Here is a 23753-nt window from a genome sequence, read left to right as displayed (position 1 = left end):
AGAACATGGCATGCTTGAGACAAACAATTATATTTTGGAGAATGTGAAGGTTATGGTAAAATATTGAAATTTATGGCCTGAGTCAGCAAATATATATTGAGCATTTATTACATTCTAAGTGTTAGATTTTCAGTCTTGAGAATCTTCTGATCTGGTTGTAGTGGTGGTAGTTGTGTGTGTGGTCTGTGTGTGTATGCACATATGTGAAATGGAGTGATCAGAAACTGCAGAGAAGATAGTGTGCAAAAAGAGTGTTCCAGATAGAGGCAATAAGAGCAAAAGCAAGAGTAAAGGATTTGAGCACCCGAGAGTAAGCCTGAGGTGTTAGACCAGAAATAGATTTTCTGTCTTTTCTATTACATGAGAAGATCAGTTTTTATATTGCGGTCAATGGCAATCCATAGGTGATTTTGAACTAGGGAATTAACATTTGCTTGTGTGCTTACTGTTAGGTCACTTTGATTTGAGTTCAAATCTGAAGACAGATTTGATGAGGAAGAGACTAGAGGCAAAGGAAAAATTACAGGGCTTTCATAATAGCTTGATCCCAAGATATTAAATATTCAACACCAAGGAACACCCAACCTGTACAGAAGGTAATAACTATATTGGGGTATTAAACATTAGTCAGCTGACTTATTGAAGATAATCAGAAGTACCACACATTGTACTTCTCTAGTGCTTAATATTTGACATATTAATCCAGTAAAGAACAGTCGTATAGAACTAAAATTCCTCAAATACGTGTGTACCAATGCAAAATCACTCCATTTAGTAGTATATTGAAAGAGAAGTTGCTCATATTATTGAAGACGATGTTTAGGAGTTCGATAGTTACATGGTTTAGAAATTTAAATTTGATCTCAATAAAGACTATTATGGGGTTCCCTGGTAGCTCAGCTGGTAAAGAATCCACCTGCAATGCAGGAGACCCAGATTCGGTTCCTGGGTTAGGAAGATTCACTGGAGAAGGGTTAGGCTACCCCCTCCTATATTCTTGGGCTTCCCTTGTGGCTCAGCTGATAAAAAATCCACCTGCAATGTGGGAGATCTGGTTCGATCTCTGGGTTGGGAAGATGTCCTGGAGAATGGAACGGCTACCCACTCTAGTATCATGGCCTGGAGAATTCCACGGACTATACAGTCCATGGGGTCGCAAAGAGTTGGACACGACTGAGGGACTTTCAGTTTCACTTTCAAAGACTATTGCTGCTGCTGCTGCTGCTAAGTCACTTCAGTTGTGTCCAACTCTGTGCGACCCCATAGACGGCAGCCCACCAGGCTCCCCCGTCCCTGGGATTCTCCAGGCAAGAACACTGGAGTGGATAAAGACTATTGTAAGTGCTGCTAATTACCAAACCCTCTACAGTTTCAGACTTGCAATATAAATGGAGAAAGAGGACAGTTTTGACTTAAAGGTTATAATATGTAAAAATTAGCCAACAAATTTAATTTTTAAAATTTAGTAAACATTCTTATGGAAGCAAGGATGATAAGTATGCATTCAGACTTTAAAACTTTTAGTCGACAATTATTTAAACTTCACCATAAAGTTATAAGATAGGTACAATTATCTCTTTAAACAGCTTGCCCAAGGCTCATTAATCCAGTTGATATTTGAGGCTGCAGGTGCCATGTTAGGTTCTTTATATATGACAGCTATGTTGTGAATGTTAAGCTTTGTTGTGAAGTTCATTAGGTCTACTTCCTTAGACTACAGGTCCTAACAAGTACATCTATCTACTGTTAGCTGTCAAATCCTCACCAAGTAGAGTAGAAGCATATTTGTTGTGGAGCCACCTTTCCCCAGGTCAGAAAATACCTTTTTGTGTTGCCAAACAGATAACAGTGCAAAACTTTAAAACTTACCCCTTCCCAAGGGTTGTGTTGCATTCTTTTAATGGACCATCTGTTTATCTCCTGACTTTGATCAGTTATCTTCTCTGAATTTTGCTATTGATATTAACACATATGTGTGAAAAGTAGCTATTCTCCTTTTTAGTCAAATATTTAGTTGATAAGAGGTATAAGTTATGTAAGTGATCCTTAGCCCACGGTTCTCTCTCTCAGCGTATCTTACAGCCTCCCAAGGAAGGAAGGACAAAGATTACTTAGTCTTAAGGTTTTATTCATGTTGATAAAATGGCTTCTGAAAAATCTTAGATTGCATGCTAATAATCTTCTCATTTTATGACTCACTTGATAAAACTTTTTTTTTTCCCCTTATGCAGAGTGATGTTAGAGACACAGGTCCAGGGAGCATTGACCTTTTTTCTAATGCCATCTGCTGTTACTGAACTGAAATGCTCATTGGCAAAGCAGATCAGTGGCTGGAGTTTTGCTTTAATATTGATTCTCTTGGATATTACATTTTATTTTGCTGTTGTTGTGGTAATTTATTTTTTACATCTTTTCATGTTTATATCCTCTAAATTTTAATTGGTGCTTACTTTCGAGAAGGGAATGGCTACTCATTCCAGTGTTCTTGCCTGGAGAATTTCATGGATAGAGGAGCCTGGTGGGCTATACTACACGGGGTTGCAAAGAGTCAGATATGATGAGCAGATAACACTAAAGCATTATAATCATTGAAAAAAATGTGGAGATTCCCAAAGTGGAGCATGTAAGAAATATAAATACACACTTCATCATCACTTTTCTGAGAAAAACAATAATAGAAATCAGAGGACAACATGTATATTTGCTGACTGAATATCTGGATTGGTTAAATATACTGGGACAATTAATGAGGTGAATGGATATGTGATGTGGCTTGAATATCCTTAATTGCCTGAATAGTCAAGATAACTAGAGCTTTGATTACATTAGATGGAACTTTCAGTTCTCATTTTGAAAAGTTTTTTTTCTTTTTTCTTTTTTTTGTTGCTTAATTGACTTAATACATGTTTCCTTAAGTCTGATATTTAAGAAAGGATTCTTAAATATTAAAATGTGTTTAAATGCCTGACATGTATGATGTAACTAAAAATTCACAGATCAGGGTTTTAAGCAACAATTGAGCATCAATTATTTGTTAAACTGCCCATGGTATTAGTATAGGGCAAGCCATCAGACTTTTATGGCTTTATGTTAAACAGTTGACTAAGCAGTTGAGTTTTATAGTCCATTTTAGACAGTTGGAAAACTATTGAACTTTACTAATTTATGTTAAACAATTGGCTAAATATGGAGGAGGGCATGGCAACCCACTCCAGTGTTCTTGCTTGGAGAATCCCATAGATGGAGGTGGGCTACAGTCCATAGAATTGCAAAGAGTTGGACATGACTGAAGGGACTTGAACACAGAAATATTTAACTACATAAGATTATTCATACTTCATATTAGAATACATTATTATGAAATAATAGGCCCTTTATATACTTTCAAAGTCATTGCATAGTCTAGGATAGCTATAATGCTATTGCAGCTAATTTTTTGTAAGATGTCTTTGCTCATCCTATAAGCATGTGACTCTCTTGGAAAAATAACAATTCCTGACATCCTTTATGTATTTGACCACAGAAAAATAAGATCTAATCTGAGTAGAAATTTATTTTAAGCTCTTGTGTTGAATGGGATGTATTCAACATATTTGACTATATCAGAATTGGTATAACTTTTTAAATTTTATCTTTCTATTGATGTATAGTTGACATAAAAAATTATACTATTTCATGTTACAACCTAGTGATTTGACATTTATATACGTTGTAAATTGATTCCCACAAAAAATATAGGTATAAGGTCCTGAGGTGGCTACCTGAGTCGGGGCCACCAGGCGTATCTGTGTTCCCACTGCACGTCTTAGCAAAGGAGCTTCACTAAGTCTTTCCCTGGTGCCCAGTTCTGAAAATAAATTAGGGCAGATGCTGCAGACAGAAAGAATATGCACCGAGGTCATTCTAAATCCCTTAACTGCTGGTTATTAAAAAACAGAATCAAAAGGATTAACCACCATAAGGTAGCCTGGGGTCGCTAAACTCCCGTAATTGTTAATATCATTATATATTTCCTACTAAATTTGTGTGTAACTTAAAATGCCTACAGAAGAATTCTCTGATTATTGAATAATATAATGCTTAAAGTCATTAAAGTAAATTCTATCATGAGAATAAATTAGACATCATGTTATATAACATAATTTTGATAACATTAGCCATGAACATACCTGTAACAAAAGTATAGTTATACATGATTTATTGCTCTGTGAGATCTAATAGAGAATAACAAACCTAAGCTAGGCTACAATTGCTTGATAGACAATCAGAGACACTCCTAAGCTGTCCCATGTTCCAACAGAAATGAACGTACTGGGCATGATTTAACTTCAAATTCAAAACAATTATAATTTATTTTGTATCATAGATTGGGTAAATCTATGATATTATTGAAAATAGTTACAATTACAAAATCTAAATCTCTGCATTGTAATAGTTGCTGACCTCTTTTCCCTAGCTTCCATATAGTTTTATCTCCTTTCAATTATTTTAATCATAGAGCAATAGGAAGAAAGGACTTCTCTATAACTGATAACTCAAATGTAAAAGGGTTCACACTTGCATTGCGTTTTCTATTTACATAGTAACTTCTGTAAAGAGAAATAATTTTACCAGTTTGACAGTTGAAGATTCTGGTATGATAAAAAACACTCCAAGGTGATTTGCATTAAATTAGGTGATACATGAAGATGATACAGTGCATTGACAGAGAGAATTTTTTCATTTTGATGTTCCTGTTTAAAATTCTACAGTCTTGAATTTAATATGTAAATTAACTTTATCTTTAAAAGTTTTAGGATGATTTATGCTATGTGAATACAAATCAGTGCTAATGTAAGTACCTAGGCACTTTACCGAAATGAAGTTGGAAGGTACTTTATTTTTATACTTTCTATTTTAAAATACTATGAAATTTTACACTGTGAATACCTGTGTACTTTTGGATAATCCTATTTAGTACTTCAAAAAAAAAGTGATTTAGCTGTGAGAATTTATTAAGGGATTAACTATCTCAATTGCTGTGACTATTTAAATGATTTGAAATATTTTTAATGATTTAAAATAGTTCCTTAAAAGTATCTATAACTGTGTTTTTTACGCTTTATAGTAAAATTTGAATTTTTTCAAAATTTCATTGCTTAAATATTATTTCTAGAGAAATTCCCTACATTCTTTTCCTCATAAACGATGTCCTTAATTACACATCCTCTTGAGCCAGAGAGAAAGCAAAAGCTAGTAAGAAAACAAAAGAGCTCAAAACCTGTTTTCGTGGGTGGGAAAGAGGTAGTGGTTGCATACTATAGAAAATGTTAAGACTCAAAATGAGTCTTAATTGAGCTTCAGTCCAATTCACAAATATCTTACATTTTAGCATTGCTACTGTATGAAGAATTAGCAAGACCTTTCTCATTCCTTCCTATGAGCCAACAATATAAGAAAGTATTATACAACTTAAAATGCTTTACAGAATTAACCACAGAATTAGAAAAGGAAAGGAAAATGAGGTACCAGTGGAAGTCTAGTGTCCTAATGCAAATGCTGTATTCTACTTGGTTTTTTAAAATGTATGGATAATGATATTACTTGGTACTGAGTGAACTTGATGTTTCAGGAAATGATGATTTCCTGAGCTTTTGTGTGTTCATTGGCAGTTTCACACATACGCTCCTTTTAGGAGCACAGACTTGTGAGGTGCCAAAGAGCCCTGACAACAGGACTTGATCTCCCCAGTGGGCTGTCTTTTTATCCCTCTTCCCTCTTCTCCCTGAAGGGAATTATGGATGACCAGCAACACTGGAAGAAGCACTTACGCTACAGGACAAGAGTGGTTTCCAGCCCAATTTACCTCATAACCCGTCAGGGTTGAGCAGTGTAAGAAGTATGGTTTTTGAAGTTAGAAAGATAGCCATTTTAATCACATTTCTCGCATTTCTGTGTGTGATCTTGGAGAAACCTTCTACCTGTTTTCAGCCTCCATTTTTGACTCTTTGTCTTATGTAAGGATAGCAATACCCATTCATCATATTACAGTAAGGGTGTAAAGACCGTGTTCATCGTTGCCTGGCACAGTATATTTATTCCTCCAGGCAGGATTAAGGCTGACTGAGTGCCTACTCTGAGTTAGTCACTGTGGTAATCACAGGAGATACAGCTGTAAGCAAACATGGCCCCTGGCCTTCTGGACCTCAGATTACATGAAACAAAAAGAGTAAACTGATAAACAAGGCAGTTTCATGTAGTGGTAAGTTCGAACAGAGAAAATGGTGTAATACCAATTGTGTAATGATACTGGCTCACGTTGGTGTGGCTGGAAAGAACTGTTTGTGTATCTTCCCAGTTCTACATTTAGTGTCATCCTGTTTGTAAGCTGAACATGGCTGTTGTTAGGGTGTTTACACCCAAGAAATCCTCAAGGGCCAAAAATCAGTCTGAACCCCCTCCACCCCTGGGGGCTTGTGGTTACATATTTACCCACACTCTGCAGGATATAGTTATAACAGGGACATTTAGGGACGGTTAATAGATAAGGTGGTCAAGACTCCATGAGGGGACAGTGTTTGATTGGGAAACTTAACAAGAAGGGGCCAGTTCTTGCAGAGATCTAGTGTCAGAGCATTTTAGTTAAGAACAGTAAGTGCAAAGACTCTAAGACTTAGGATATTCAAGGAACAGAGATATAAAAAAGAGAATTTATGCTAGTGAGCGTTTCTGACAAGATACTAGATTGTTTGATGTGGTAAAGAAAAACTAGGGGTGGGAGTTTCTAGATGTTCAAGATGTGACGTTAATTCTTAAAACTGAGCCAGTTTTAATAATAAGACAATTTAGGATCCAGAAAATTCCATTAGCTTTACATAAGATAAGCTAGCACCAAGTTATAATTCTCTCCTGGGACTTCAACTAATTTTTTACAACAGCCACATTAGACAAGCAAAGAAGAGATAATTTTATTTCTCAACAATTGCTGCTAATTAATGGGGACTCTGTGATTGGAACCTTGGTAGGATTAGCCCCAAGGCCTGCAGTCAGCTTCTAGCCTGTTTCAGGGAGAAATTTGGAGAGGAGAACGAGTCAAAGAAATGTGAGTGTGCCAAAATTGCTTTGAGAGGCTTAGGAGGGGTAGAACAGAGGAGCGATTGGATTTGGGCTCTCAAAGTACAACCCTGAAAACTGGATCAATGATCAGGAGGCTGGAGAAAGTAGTTGCCAAAGAGGAACTGTGCCAGAGTGATGACAGGCCTGAAGACAAGCTGCTTAGGTTTGCCAAGAGATGTTGATCCCAATTTTTGCAGTTCCTTTATCCTGTTTGGTCTTTCATTCATCTTTCAGAAAATTAATTATTTGTGTGCTTGACATTAATGGGTAGTTTTCAGGGCTTTCTTCCATATTAACTTGAAAGTATCCTGGCCATCTGTGTAATAATATTCTAATTAAATACTATATGTCAGTAATTACAATAGTTTTAAAGCAGTTAAACTTTGATCCCACTGAAACAATCTTTCCTCAATGGATACAAATAATTCATGTCACCTTTTCCCATTTTTTTTTCCACTTTTAAAATATATTCCCATTATTGAATGCATGAATGACTTAATTATGTTTTTATTCATTAAATAATTATGTTTGTGTTGCTGCTGCTGCTGCTAAGTCACATTAGTCGTGTCCAACCCTCAAGAGACCCCATGGACTTATGTACCCTTAATTATGTTTTAAGGGTACATCTAGAACATGGTTTTAATGTCTAATATTCTATCTCAGGGAGAAGGCAATGGCGGCCCATTCCAGTACTCTTGCCTGGAAAAACCCAAGGGTGGAGGAGCCTGGTAGGTTGCAGTCCATGGGGTCGTGAAGAGTCGGACATGACTGAGCGACTTCACTTTCACTTTTTAGTTTCATGCATTGGAGAAGGAAATGGCAACCCACTCCAGTCTTGTTGCCTGGAGAATCCCAGGCATGGGGGAGCCTGGTGGGCTGCCGTCTATGGGGTCGCACAGAGTTGGACATGATTGGCATGACTTAGCAGCAGCAGCAGCAGCAGCAGCATTCTATCTCATCCACAATCATAGGGAGAGGTACTTAAGTGTCAAGGGACATTTTCTATTTCTTGGTATAGTAAATGGATAATCTTACAACAGAATTGCTAGGAGGGTCTTGATAATATGACAGCAATGAAAATAATGGACTCATACCCAAATCATGCATATGAAATAGGTCTTGTTATTCCAGTAGATATCATCACATTCAAATAATTCTCTTCTAAATTATTTGCATTTTTAAGTGAAGTAAACAAAATAACATTTCAAGCAAATGGGAGAGTAGGAAGGTCCAGAAACAAGATCCTTGGCACCTGTTGCATCAGTGTTATTTAAATGTATTTCCTTTTGTTTTTTCAAATTAGGATATCAGTTTCAAGTATGAGGAAACTAAAATCTAGCTCCCACCTGCTCAATAAGAGGTATTTTTTTCTTGAAGAGGAAGATGAGGCTCAGGATCAGGATTGGCATGGAGAGCTACAGGAGGGCAGTGAAAGACCATGGAACTGAAGTACATGAGGCCTTGTGAACATGCCCAAGGCCTCACTGCACTTGATCATGGGTTAGATCTCTTCTCCGTAAAGAATATGTGCCTGATGCATATTTCTGTTGAGAGTTTAAAAAAAGACATTTGCTCATACCTGAAATGCAAGTCTTTAAAGGAGAACTGAGTTTCAATGATTCCAGTTGTTTTCACTCGAGAATGTAAAACATCTTGTTCATTTGGGACATAGCCAGGAGCTGCTATTCTGTCCAAATCATTAAGGTAGCTAATAAAAAAAAAAAAAAAGCATATATAGTTTTAACTTTGTGTTAGAAGATACCAGGATTCAGTACAAATGAATTTTTCATTTAGAGTCCATTAAACTGATTAACCTCCAGACTGATGCTTAACAAACTCTGCTTCTCAAAATTATAAGAGCTTAGGGGCTGGGATGTTGCAAGCACTGGGTGTGACACACAGCTGGCCTGTGGGTCCTTTTGTAAAGGCAGCTGGGTGAGTGCTGCCTTAGCTTTATTTTACAAGGCTGATATGATGGATTCACTGGTGTCTGAATAGGCATTTGAGAGGAAGGCTCTCCTTACAGGACTTAGATCATCCCTCTACCAAAAATGCTTTCTTGTAATGATGGTCACTAGACTAGTCTCAAAATGCTGTAGTTTGTATTTAGGCAGTTGGAATTTTAAGAGAGTGGCTTGTTTTAGTGTTGTGGTCTGTTGGTTTTGTGTTGTTTCTCCCGGATCATCTAGTTTAGGAATTGAAATTGTTTTTATTAAGTGCCATGATTTTATCCAGTTAGGTCAGTAGTAGAAGAACCTTTTCGCTTTCTTTCTGGTTCATGCTGGAACTACTTAGTTACGTTGCTGACCCACTCCTGAGTCAGTGCTCCTGAGGACAGAAAGCTGAATTTATACACTGTACACTTTCCTACCTCCTCTTCTCTTCCAAGAGTGCCTCAGCATGTCCTCTGCTCTTCTCCAGAGGCCACATTTAAACACCTTACTATCACCAGCCAAAATACTGCCCTCTTTCTGCCCACAGGATCTAGGGGTGGTGAGAGCCTGGAATGAGCATGATTCAGCTGTGTGCTCTAGAGGAGTCTATTAGATTAGAGGAAATAAACCACTTTTAGCTTCATCCTTCAAGCCAAATCATGCCACTGGAGTAAAGCTTTATTACTTTAAAAACAGTTGAAATTCACCTGTTCTATACTTTTGATACTAAGGTTTTAGGAGCTTAGCAATATGGCTATTTCTATAAAAATATTAAATAGGGATACTGATAGCCTAGTAAAGTTTTTATGATCAAATTGGCTTTTATGTTGAACCAAGTTTATACTTATAACCTAAATAAAAAGATCATAATGGACATGCATTCATCTAGACAGAATTTGAGAGGTAGAATATAACTGAGTATTAGTTATTGTTCAACAGTTCAATTTTTCGGTTATACCTTAAAGCCTAGCACAATGCCTTGAAAGTTAATGCTGTTTGTTTTTGAAAATAAATTCAGTAACCAAGTAGATAATTATTCTTGAAGGATATTTCTGATTTTAAGCTGAAATAAACTAAGAATTGTCAAGTGTCCCAAAGGGATTTTGGTCAGGGACAAATAGACAGTCAGACTTCAGAAACACATATATGTATAATGTGAAAATTGATCACCATGTTTTTTCTAATAGTTTAATTTTATTATAAAAAGACAAATCAAGGTATAAATACATCAGAGGAAAATGTTAGAAGATATTTTGTTTTATCTATTTTCTCTGTTTCTGAAGCAAGTTCTTTGGTGAATTTCTTGTTAACTCAGGCTGCATATGTGGTAGTATACTGTTGGTCAGTTGGTTCATGCAGGAGCAAAAACAAAAGCAATCCAAACAGAAACATACCTGCTGTGATAGAGATTAAATCCGTTTTAGTTATGGGTAAATGAATGCTTTGGTAAAGACACACTTTAATGTACTTTTATTTGCGTACATAAATGAGGTCAAACAAAGCAGAAGCATTGGCAGAGTGACACATTTGCATCTAAAATACTCATTTTAATAAACATATAGAATTTGGGTGCTCAAGCCTGTGGTCTAAAACTTAAAATAAGCCAGAGGCCTGAAATACCTATAGTTCAAACCACTTAAAAAATATCATTCTTTTCCTAATCATGTACAAATAGCATCTTTTTCAGTGAAGTCCATGTTGAATCTTAAAGCATGTAGAGTTTGTTGTGCACTAGACAGCCCCAATCAGCAAACTGCAAAGTATTACTAAAAATCTTTCCTGCTCTCATGATGCTTTTCTGTAAGTTTGCTAGTACTGATTGTGGAGGGCGAGGTGTTATGTCACCAACATTCCCTGATCAGGACTCATCCCTTTATTGACCTCAACTAAAAGAGTCTTTAGGTTTGACAGAAAATCAAATATCTCATTTCCAGAAAAATTGGATGAATAGATTAATAGACAGGTACATGAATGGATAGATGGCGTGGAGGAAGGAAAGGAAAAGGGAGGGGGAAGAAAGAGAAAGAGAGAGGAAGGAAAAGAAATACAATGCACTACAGAATGTATATGAACTAAACTGGATGTGGTATCAATCTGACATTAATTTCAGCTTAAAATATTAATGTAATTAACTATTTTTAAAAAAACCTGTTAATTTTTGGAAGAAAGCAATGGAGGTTCAGCTAATTTAGTAAGCTTTCACTTAATTTTCACTATAAGAATCCATAAAGGCAAAAAAGTTAACATTTACATTGTTTTTAAAAAATGTTGTAAGAAAACTTTCTTAGACACAGAGGGAGGAAGTCAACTTTCTTCTTATTTTCTACTGTTCTTTGCAAATTGATCTGGGTAGTTAAAAATCACTGCATTAGTGGCAACATTCACAAAATTGGTACAGAGATTTATAGATTTGTTTAACTTGAAGAACGGACAAATGTTTGTAATATGAATTTGAAATGTGATAGTCTCACTGTAAAATATATTTTGTCAAAACAAAGGAAAAAGCTAACATTAAGGGAAGTCTGAGAAAACCAGTAAAAGGTCAGTTTTTTGCCCATTTGGGGTATGCAGCATGGAATTATTTTTGATATCAAAGAGCAAAGAATTTGGTAAACATAATGTAATATAATTGCAAACTTATTTGTGACGTTATTTTAAGGGAAAATGTCTAACCAATAATGTGTATCTAAAAGGAACTATATTAAAATGACAAGTATCGACCTATCTTTCTCTTCATCCTTCTCCAGAACTTTGCTAAGCAACATTTTATAGGAATATTCCACAATTCAGTTTCTGATTAATTGTGACTGCCTTTTTCAATGAGTCATATCAAAAGCAATGTTTTCTGTACCATAGAGTAATATTAAACCATTGTTTATGTAATCAAAGGGCAATACCCATTCTCTATGTCATCAGAGAGATAAGAATAGGACTTTCCTCCAAGGGTAATATGTCCACTGGATTTTGGAATTTTAAATGAACATGAGTGAGCAATCACAGAGGACTTTTGTTTCTGTTATGTTTTCCTAGAATTTATATGGTTTGTTTTCTCTCCATAATCTTTCTTATTATGCTTAAAATCTAAAGTATCATGAAAGTTTTTTTTTGTTCTGTCCTCAAAAATTTTTCATTTGTTTAACCTTAACTGTTTTATTTTTTAAGTACATCTAGTATGTTCTGTTGGGAGTCCATCAGAAGAACTGCATATATACTCATTCACACATTCATTTGCAGGGACAGAAATATAGAATACGTAGTTACATCATATTTGTATGCATGTGCACACATGCTTACAGGCATGTAACTGTGGGACAGGTCAGGAACCATTTACTAAAATGGATATTTAAAATCATTTTAAGAGTGAAGTTATAAATACTGTTACAACCTCCTATTGCTTATGGCTAAAAATTTCTAACTGGTTGATATTATTGTGAAAATTAGATAATCTTGCTTGAGATTCCAAAAGAATCCCACTATATACAAACATCCCTCAAATCAATACATTACTTTCTTCTGAAATTCTATATCATGCCTATCAAACCAGGGGAGACAAAGCACATGTCATTAATAAGGTTATTTTAGAAGATGATTTTGGTAACTTGGTTAGAAATGAAGTGAATAGTCCACACCTCAACATGCATGTTACCAGTTTGTGTTCATCTAGAGTTTGGTGGCAAGAATACTCAGAAGAACTATACAAAAAAGATCTTCATGACCCAGATAATCACGATGGTGTGATCACTCACCTAGAGCCAGACATCCTGGAATGTGAAGTCAAGTGGGCCTTAGGAAGCATCACTATGAACAAAGCTAGAGGAGGTGATGGAATTCCAGTTGAGCTATTTCAAATCCTGAAAGATGATGCTGTGAAAGGGCTGCACTCAATATGCGAGCAAATTTGGAAAACTCAGCAGTGGCCACAGGACTGGAAAAAGTCAGTTTTCATGCCAAACCCAAAGAAAAGCAATGCCAAAGAATGCTCAAACTACCACACAATTGCACTCATCTCACACGCTAGTAAAGTAATGCTCCAAATTCTCCAAGACAGACTTCAACAATATGTCAACCATGAACTTCCAGATGTTCAAGCTGGTTTTAGAAAAGGCAGAGGAACCAGAGATCAAATTGCCAACATTTATTGGATCATCAAAAAACAAGAGAGTTCCAAAAAAACCCCCATCTATTTCTACTTTATTGACTATGCCAAAGCCTTTTGGGAATACCCAACCACCTGATCTGCCTCTTGAGAAATCTGTATGCAGGTCAGGAAGCAACAGTTAGAACTGGACATGGAACAACAGACTGCTTCCAAATAGGAAAAGGAGTACATCAAGGCTCTATATTGTCGCCCTGCTTATTTAACTTATATGCAGAGTACATTATGAGAAACGCTGGACTGGAAGAATCACAAGCTGGAATCAAGATTGCCAGGAGAAATATCAATAACCTCAGATATGCAGATGACACCACCCTTATGGCAGAAAGTGAAGAGGAACTCAAAAGCCTCTTGAGGAAAGTGAAAGAGGAGAGTGAAAAAGTTGGCTTAAAGCTCAACAGTCGAAAACAAAGATCATGGCATCTGGTCCCATCACTTCATGGGAAATAGATGGGGAAAAAGTGGTTGACTTTATTTTGAGGGGCTCCAAAATCACTGCAGATGGTGACTGCAGCCATGAAATTTAAAGACGGTTGCTGCTTGGAAGAAAAATTATGGCCAACCTAGATAGCATGTTCAAAAGCAGAGACATTACTTTGTCAACAAAGGTCCGTCTAGTCAAGGCTATGGTTTTTCCAGTAGTCATGTATGGATTTGAGAGTTGGAATATAAAGAAAGCTGAGAGCCAAAGAATTGATGCTTTTGAACTGTGGTGTTGGAGAAGACTCTTGAGGGTCCCTTAGAGTGCAAGGTGATCTAACCAGTCCATCCTAAAGGAAATCAGTCCTGAATATTCATTGGAAGGACTGATGCTGAAGCTGAAACTCCAATACTTTGGCCACCTCATGTGAAGAGTTGATTCATTTGGAAAACTCTGATGCTGGGAAAGATTGAAAGTGAGAGAAGGGGATGACAGAGGATGAGGTGGTTGGATGGCATCACCCAATCAATGGACATGAGTTTGAGTAAACTCTGGGAGTTTTTGATGGACAGGGAAGTCCAGTGTGCTGCTGTTCATGGGGTCGCAAAGAGTCAGACACAACTGAGTGACTGGACTGAATTGAACTGAATTGAGCTTGGTGCATAATGAGTATGTGTGTGTTTGTGCATGGGTGCACATTTGCGCTCAGTTACTAAGTCATGTCTGACCCTTTGCAGCCTCATGGACTTTAGCCAGGCTCCTGTCCATGGGATTTTCCAGGTAAGAATCCTGGAGGGGGTTGACATTTTCTCCTCCAGGGGACATTCCTGACCCAGATATCAAACCCACATTTCTTGCTTGGCAGGCAGATTCTTTACCACTGAGCCACCTGAGAAGCCCACATAATGATTAAATTTTTCTAATTGGGAGAAAATATTTACAACATATATATCTTTTCAGACATATATTAATAGTTTCAAAATTAGTTATTTAAAATGCTTCCATGGTTATGTTTTTTACATCTTATTTATATAATCTTGCTCTTTTTTCTTTCCTTTCATTTACTTGTTATTTTAGCATGGTAAAAATGTAAAACTATCTCCTTTTGTTATTTGTGGTTACAAATGCAGAGTATACAGAGTTACAATTTTTAAATGTAAATGTTTCAACTACAGTTCCTTTTAAAATGCATTTACTTACTATGCTGCTGAGTCATTGAGCTGATATTCAGATGCCCTTTCAAAGCAGGCCTGTATTCCTGGATCTCTCCACAGTCGTTTTATTACCTCCGCCAATTCAGGTGTCATGCTGCCATCTTCCAGGGTATTTGCCATCACACAAAGCTGTCGTTGGTCTTCCTGCAGCATTGTTTTTGTCAGAAGGATAAAAATGTGTTGTTACTTAAACTCACAAATTCTTTTGTTTTCCAAAAGGTCATTTCAATTTGGTGACTTTTACTTTAGCAGCAATTTCACTGAAAATCTATTCACTGTGAAGTGAAGTGAAGTGAAAGTAGCTCAGTCATGTTGGATTCTTTGCCACCCCATTGACTGGTACAGTCCATGGAATTCTCCAGGACCGAATACTGTGTTGGATAGCCTTTTCCTTCTCCAGGGGATCTTCCCAACCCAGGGATCAAACCCAGGTCTCTCGCATTGCAAGCAGATTCTTTACCAGCTGAGCCACAAGGGAAGCCCATTGTATCTTTAGGTTAATAGAACACAAGTATCTTATAATGAAACTTCTGGCTTATGTCCACAAAGCGAAAACTGTGAAATATTACATGATGAAATTAAGATATTTGGATATTTATCACTGACTTCTAAATATGATGGAAAAAGGGATAGCAGTATTTTGGTGTAAGTCCACTGAGCTTCTAGAGAACCAGAATGCTAGTATCAAAGAGCAACAAGTCTAATCTAATCGAACACATTGTATTCCTTTGATCATGGCCATATATTTTCCAGGAAATAAAAATACCAAGTAAGAATTAGAGTACAAATGGAAATCAAAACTCAGTACTCTAAAATTATAGTTTAGAAATATATTGTCGCTATTTACCATCACGTACCTCTTTGTAATCATAAAAATTCCAATGGTAAACATTTTGATCCACATAAAGTTTTTGAACTTCACTGTAGGTGTTGTCATGAGCATGATTTTAGGTCAAATTAATAGGGTAGAGGTGAGATTTCATTAGGAAGAGAAAAGAAGGGAAGAAAGTAAAGGAAAGAACAAAAGAGGAAAAGGAGAAAAGAAAACCAAGTATTGTGTCCTTCCTGATGGGATATTTGGAGGTGACAAGGGCAAAAGCAAGTTTGAGTAAATAACATAGTCCACAGTTTACTTAAACTAATGATCTAAACTGGCTTATGACTAAAAAAATTTCGTTAAGAATGTGGGTTTCAGAATAATTCAATTATTGGCCATGATGCTAGACCAGACAAATGGAGAAATCTAGGCTCAAATCTTGGTTGTCAGATTCCAAAGCCCATATTCTTTTTGCTGACTCTCTTTGGTGCATATTTTCATAACAACTCACATGTCACTTAGCACATGTGATATCTCACATAGTCCTTACAACAACAGTAGCATAGGCACTATATTTTCTCTATCTTAAAAATGAGGAAACCAAAACTTGGAGGTAAATTTGCCAAATCAATAAAGATGTAAGCATCAGAAAAAGAGTCAAACCTAAACATATTTTCTGCAAAAATTAGGTGGCTACTAGTGAAGTATGTCCCACAAGACCCTGATGCCTTTCTGACACAACTCAATTTATTACTTGAAGTTGATGATAGACTTGTGTCACCATTTTACTAAAAATCTTCTCTTTGTATAAAAAACGAAGCATATCTGTAACACTGTTAAAGAAAGGCTCGTTAAGACTAAAAACTTCATTTTATCTCTCTTCACAATCCAATTTTACTGCTAAGCCAAACTGATTAGGTGACTGTTAGGCCACAAAGTTTAACTGGCCCAAATCAAAGGCTTTGACCTGTCGTTTTATTGTGTCAACACAAGATGAACTTTAAAATCCTTCCTCCAGATTAGTTGGATATGACAGAAACCTGCAGTTAGTGAAATATGACCAGTCACTTTTGCTGGCGTCATTCTATTTGCCTTTTTCCACATTAAAGTGCCATTTAGGACAAATGATGCAATGAAATAGTTGCTTAAACAATATTGTCCTTAGAGGGAAAAAAAAAAAAATCACATCCCTTACAAGCTTTATAAACCAAGCTGTTATGTACTCTTTCATTCTTTTAAATATATACCATTTGTTAATTTAAATATTCTTTATTTGTAGAGGTGTCATGAATATAGTCTCAACTTGAACATTTAAATGTCAGAAAGTCCTCTTGGTCATCATTTACTGTGAGGTACGGGCAAAACACCCAATCAATTTGGTTTTCGTCTTTGGAGATCTTTTATATTTTAGTGTGGGTCTTTCCAGGTGGAGCAACTGGTAAAGAACCTGCCCGTCAGTGAGGCAGACGCAAGAGAGGAGGGTTCGATTCCTGAGTCATGAAGATCCTCTGGAGGAGGGTATGGCAACCCACTCCAGATATTCTTTCCTGAAGAATCCCATGGATAGAGAAGCCTGGCAGGCTACAGTCGACGGGGTTGCAAAGAGTCAGACATGACTAAAGCTGCATGTAGAGGTAAAGTTGATGGTGGTGATTTTCATACCAGACTACACATTGCTTCCACGTGGGACACTTAAAAAAAAAAAATTGATACCAGGACCCCCAACTCAAATAAAATGAATCTGAATTTCTGGGTATCAGAGTCTGCAAAGGTAGGTTTAAAAATCTCCCAGGTCATTCAAATGTGCAGCCTGAGTTGAGAATTCCTTGCAACATATTTTTTTAAGCCATAAATAATGTCTTATTAGACATACTGCAATTCAATTCTTGAAGTTTTTCTGCAGCTATGATAATTAAGGAGCTTTCTAGGTGGCGCTAGTGGTAAAGAACCCACCTGCCGGTGCAGCAGACACTCAGTCCCTGAGTTGTGAAGATCCCCTGGAGGAGGGTATGACAATCCACTCCAGTATTCTTGCCTGGAGAATCCCATGGACAGAGGAGCCTGGGGGACTATAGTCCACAGGGTTGCAAAGGGTTGGACATGACTGAAGTGACTTAACATACATATAAATTTGGTCTCTTTAATTATCATGTTTAGGGGATTGGGCCCACCAATGAAATTTGAATTTTTGAAATACATCACACCAAAATTAACAGCTATATGAGAAATTATCTTTATATCAGAGTCAAATGGATTGAACACTTAACTCCTACCGATTATCTTAATCCCAACAAACTCAATACAAAATTCCAAATTCCTTACTGTGGTTCTATGTTTTTAGCCATGTCCTCCTTTCTAATTTTATTTCCTCTCCCCCCCTCACCCCACTACAACCCTGTGCTTTTGTCCCTCTTCCCTCAAGACCCAGTGGACTCCTTACTATTCCTTGAACTCACCAAGCCCCCATTTCAAAGCTTTTGAGAATGGCTGATCTCTTCATGCCTTTCCTGTGACTCACTACCTACTTCATTCAGATCTCTTCGAATATACCACCACCTCAAGGATGGCTTCCTTAACACCCCTTTCATTCTTATACTTTCTCCCCCTTAACTGTCTTGATTTTTCTTCATAGTATACTTATTACTACATGTATAGTGCACAATTCTTTACATATTTTATGTTAGATTATAAGTATATATAGGCAGAAATTTTATTTTTTTGTTTTTACATCTTTAAAACCAAGAACAGAACCTAACACATAGTATATATCCTTGAAATATGGTTGAATGAATGAATCAATAAAATGAATATGCTAATTAGCTCAGATTTGATCTAGATAAATTTAAGGGATGTTTAATCATTTTCCAAATATTAATAATTCACTGCAGGTTTGAGTGGCATCCTAAATAAATTTTATTTCCCTATCATGTATTTGGAAAAGTTTGGGAATTATAGTGGTTCTAGAATAACTCATTTTCTTTACGTTGGGTAGCTCTAGAACTATGTTGCATAGAAAATGAAATATGTTTCCTCAATAAGTTTTCCAGACTTTCTTCATCAATATTAGGAACCTCAGATGAACCTAGAACCTTGTGTAACTCATTCTGAACCCTAGAATCATATTTTGAAAGATTATAGAAAAAATACATCAGGGAAGGAAAAGATATCATAGCCTAATAATTTGCAGAAATGTTAGGTTTAAAATGCCAAGTTTTAATTACAGGATTTTCAGAAGCTTTGCTTACAAATATTGTTTGTGAATTTCCTAAAACTTGTTACAGTGCATATGTATCCTAAACTTATTTGATTGTAGAGCTTTTATCATAGACCATCTTGAGTAATCAGTGTTCTTTACTTCAGATTATAGGATTCACTTCATAGGGTGCTTTGTCAAAGATGGTCACCACACCCACAATGTGTGTTGCAATTTTCAGCATTCTTTCAGTCAGTCTAGTGACTGTTTTAGATTTCTAAAATAGAATATAGTAATATTGAGAGAGAATAAGTAAATGCCTTTATTATTTCCGTTTTGTTTCTTCAACTTTACCGTCTTTAAAAGCTTTTGAAAGAGCTGATGCTTTATAACTACTTGGTCAACACCACTTTTTCTTCTCTAGCGGGCAAATACTATTTCCATCTAATTTATGGCTGATTCTTCAGTATATTCCTAGTGTCCAGTTAGTTGTCTGGCCAAATAAATAATAGTTTAGTGAAAAACAACTTTTCAAATGATATTGGTTGTATACTTCAATACATAAATGTTAACGAGCCTATATTCACTGTGATTATTAGAAAGTAATAATATCTAATACTGGGAGCTTATATTCTTTCATAATTAGAGTTTGTGTGGATTTATTATTCTTGCTTCCTCTTGTGATAGTCATTGTCATTTGATGACGAAAGCTAACACTTCGTGGATAAAAAACCTGAAACAAGTATCATGTCCAAAGTTACAGAACCAGTGACCAGTAAAGCTTATGTATATTCTCTGTTAGAAATCTTTCTCTTTTTGAATGGCAATCTGTGCGGTGAGGTAAAAATGGTTATGTAAAAATTTATATACTGTATATATAAGTTGGAAGCTAAATTGAGAGTCACAGGACACCAGAACTGTGAAAGCCACACTTAAGTGCTTACTTAGCAATTAATCTGCCAAACAAATAGTCTGAGTCAGGTAGAGAGTATATTAATCTCAAAATCAAATACTGAAGAAGAATGTGATTGAAATTGCTATAATCTACATTAATTGAAATAAAAGTATGAGCTATGTAGTACCTGACAACTGTGATGCTTGATACTTGAGGACATAGGTACTTCTGAGAAGTTACGTCAGTTGTTTAGTGCTGCTTAAGTTACTCTATTTACAGCATTTAATGTACAGTTTGAATAAATGACATTTCTTTTTATTTTGTAGTTTAGCATAATGACAGCAATGTACAGAGTCTGTTTTCATCCCACCTTCATGCCATATCATTAAGAGTTTTAACCAACACATTCCAGGTCTCTAGTGATGACTGCTATCTAATTTGCAAACATTGGGCTTCATGAAGCAAAAAATATAATTAACTAAGTAACAGTAGGCAAGGTTGTGACACAAATATATGGAATATTACACATGCGAACTTGCTAAATCGTTCTCAGAGGAATGTAGAAGGAACACCTATTCTAAGAACTGTTATTGTTTAAAAGAAATAAAAGAAAAGAAGTAGTCCTAATTTTTAAAAATATTTTTACAAAACTCCTTGCATAGGGAAAAGTACTATATAACAGAAGCCAGCAGAACTGAGTTTTGTCCTAAACTCTAGTTATTTAATGCAGGCCAAATTGCTAATCCTCTTTGGCCCTTATTATTATTTTTTTTTTTTAATAAGGGATTATTTCAAGTTGTCTCTTAATGGTCAGTTTAAAATCCTAGGTTCTTAGAAAAGCCAGGGTCTGAGTAGTAACTGAGCTATAAATGAACACTACATCACAGAATAATAAAGACCAAAAGGATATTATCATTCAGCTCCTTCAAGTTCGCCCTACACATGTGAGGAAAACTGTAACCTAGAGAAATATTATCTTTATCTTAGTGGAGCCAAGTTGTGGGGAAGCTAAAAATGGAAGGAACACCCAGCAGAAATCCTGACTCTGCTTTACAGTCTGCCCCAAGGACATGCGGAGCATTTCTCTGCTCTCTGCTGGACCAAAGGGGATTTAGGGACATGAAAGAGGTATTTTTCTTTTCATCCTAGTGACTGCCAAGAGTCATTTACATGGTTTAACCTTAAACTTCTCCAGAGGAGGGGAGAGCACAAGTGTCACTGTCTTCTCTAACCCTATTATATCATTCCTCTCTGTGTCCATTGTTAGTATGTGAAAGTGAAATTTGTTCAGTTGTATCTGACTCTTTGCTACCCCATGGACTATACAATCCATGGAATTCTCCAGGCCAGAATACTGGGCTGAGTAGCCTTTCCCTTCTCCTGGGGATTTTCCCAACCCAGGGATCGAACCCAGGTCTCCCACATTACAGGCGGATTCTTTACTAGCTGAGCCACTTGTTAGCATAACAAGATACCTAAAAATTACACTGGGAACAGTTTAGTTGACATCATCCAGAGGCAATCAGCTGCTCCCAGAGAGAATAAAGGGAATGGGTGAGTTCTTCCTAGAGATTGTATACAGTGTTTCAGGATGTGATTAACTACCGTTCTTTGCATAATACTATAGGTTTCATTTGCTAACTAAAATAGTTTTATATGTTGGCACATAAATTGGTTTCAAGTAGGCAAAATTTTTATGCATTTTAACATAAAATCTTCTATATTATAAAATATAAAAAAGACAAATGAAACTATCAGCTACCTTGTAAACAAATAATGACTGAGTATATTTATTATGCAAACATTTTCTCATACAATTTTCAATTTTTTTTAAAAAATTAACTTTATAAAATAATCATTTCTTTGTGCCACATAGTTGTAATTATCATTGAACATTATTGATAGTTGTAGTATTGTTATTAAAAATAAAATCTCCATGAAATGGCTCATAATTAAAATTAATATAGAGATATTACAGTTTGGTTTTATGGACTAGACTCTTGTATTTAGCAAATATAAGTATTTATATTTGATATACTGTATTATTTGAAACTGGGCTTTCCTGGTGGCTGATTGAGTTCTAGGAAAACAGTTATTGTTGAGTAAGATGAGAGCACACAGTCAAAAGGAAAGTTCCATTTAAAGGAAAATAGGAAATCTTACACTAAACAGAATTAATACTTTCAAATTCATGTTTTATATTCTTAATTTTCAGTGTAGATTAAAACTACAGATCTATAAGGTCCCACTGTTTTACGGTTCAAACTCCACTACAGCTGTCGTTATTTGCATACTTACTGCACTTCTAGGATTTACATAATCAATCTCCAGGGTTGCCATGGCTTTCACAATAGCTAGGATGGATTGCAGTGTGTTACTGTAAATTACTGCTTTGAACTCCATGCATTCTTGCTCACTGTAACCGTTCTTATGGATGATCCTATAATTTAAACATGAAAAGCTTTCGTTAGTTGAATAGTTGATTTTTTCTAATATTAAACACATCAATAATAATTTGCTTGCATAAAATTATAGTATACATTTTTGTTAAAAACAGAAGAATGTTACCCATGCATATGATAAATGGGAACAATTTTGTGGCTTTGAGTTTTTATTTTCATTGGGATTTAATGTAGCATTTTCTTCCTGAGCTCCTAAGCTAAATACAAAGAGGACTTAATGATTTCCTCTAGGTAAACTACAATTTAAAATGGGTAAATCATGAGCTTTTTACTGAGCAAGATTATTTCTTTCTGAGAGAAAGATTGTCCAGATTCCCAGGACAAAGATATACACAGAGTTCTGAAATGTTTTTCAGTGTTTATAACATGATGTCTAGAGGAAATGAAGTAATTTACTATAGCATCCACATCTTTTCCTATCACTTAAGACACACAGGAAAAATAGGAGTGCCTGCTTTCTATTTATAACAGTAACAAAAGCATCCTTTTAAATGGTGGTAATTACCTTCTGTTCAATCCCTTGTCACTGTTCCATGTGTGTACGTGCTACTGAGTTCTCAAAGTTGAAATGCCTAGACATTTAACTTGGCTGAACTCTTCTTTCCCTTCCACTCATTCAATCAGAAGTCAATTTTATTACTAGTGTTGGAATACACACCTATTAAAAGGGTCTCTGTGTATGTTAATCACTTTATTACATTTCTATTGCATAATATATTCTTGTTGTTGTTTTTTGTTTTTAAATTGCTTTTAAAATGAACTGCATGTTCATTAGGCATCATTTAGATGAGAGATTACTAGGGATTTGTGTTGCATCCATACACACAGAGGCTTTAGTATAGGGAGTAAAAAGAATACAAATGCCTCCAAAGACATTAAAACCTTCAAATGCAAATACTCTTAATGGAAAGAGTAAAGGCAGTACCTATAACTATTATTTATTGTTTTTAATATTTGATTGGCAATATTGGCTGTATTTATATTCAATACTTCAGGCATGGCCATATTTGTCCTACTGTATTAAACAATTAACTTAGGTGATTAAGATAGTCAATTAAAGACTACAGAGAAAAAACAGTAAAATGTTTTTATGGATACATTAAGAATAAGTTCAGGAAAGAAATCCCAGTTCTCTGTCAAAAATTAAAATTAGAATATTACTTTAATTATTAAATTTAAATGGCAATTATAAATAAACCTGGGGGCATTTAGTGGTTTTCTTCCTGGAACAAGTTCTTATCTTTGTCCTTTTTTCATGGAATAAGAAATACCTGTCACCAAGCAAATTAACAGGAAAGTTAACAAAATCCAGCTGTAGTGGGACTTGAGCAACACTGCTTTTCTAGGGGCTGCAATTACTGTGAGACAGAACTCTCCATCTGCTAGTTCATTCCTAGATCTGCTCAAATTAATAAGCATTTACTAGGCATTTTCGGCAACGTATTTCAAACACTGAAGAGAATGAATGAAGTATAAAAGTCCTTCCTCCCTAAAACCATAGACCAGTGCTCTATTGTCCCATACAGTAGCCACACAACAGGTTAATTAAAATTAAATAAAATTTAA

General features: G+C 35.8%; 1 protein-coding gene across 1 annotated transcript in view; it reads right to left on the bottom strand.

The window, feature by feature from the left end:
- The window catches only part of GNAT3 (G protein subunit alpha transducin 3), a 53103-nt gene that overhangs the window by 5316 nt on the left and 24034 nt on the right, over positions 1-23753 (bottom strand). Inside the window, exons 3-5 of the mRNA XM_068972641.1 lie at positions 22024-22165; positions 14807-14964; positions 8675-8803 (exon numbers count right to left, since the gene is read on the bottom strand). Coding sequence (XP_068828742.1) covers positions 8675-8803; positions 14807-14964; positions 22024-22165 — 429 coding nt within the window. The remainder of the gene's footprint in view (positions 1-8674; positions 8804-14806; positions 14965-22023; positions 22166-23753) is intronic.

The sequence above is a fragment of the Capricornis sumatraensis genome, chromosome 5, assembly GCF_032405125.1.
Source record: "Capricornis sumatraensis isolate serow.1 chromosome 5, serow.2, whole genome shotgun sequence".
NCBI classification, from domain to species: Eukaryota; Metazoa; Chordata; class Mammalia; order Artiodactyla; family Bovidae; genus Capricornis; species Capricornis sumatraensis.
This window is presented reverse-complemented; position numbering and strand designations above follow the sequence as displayed.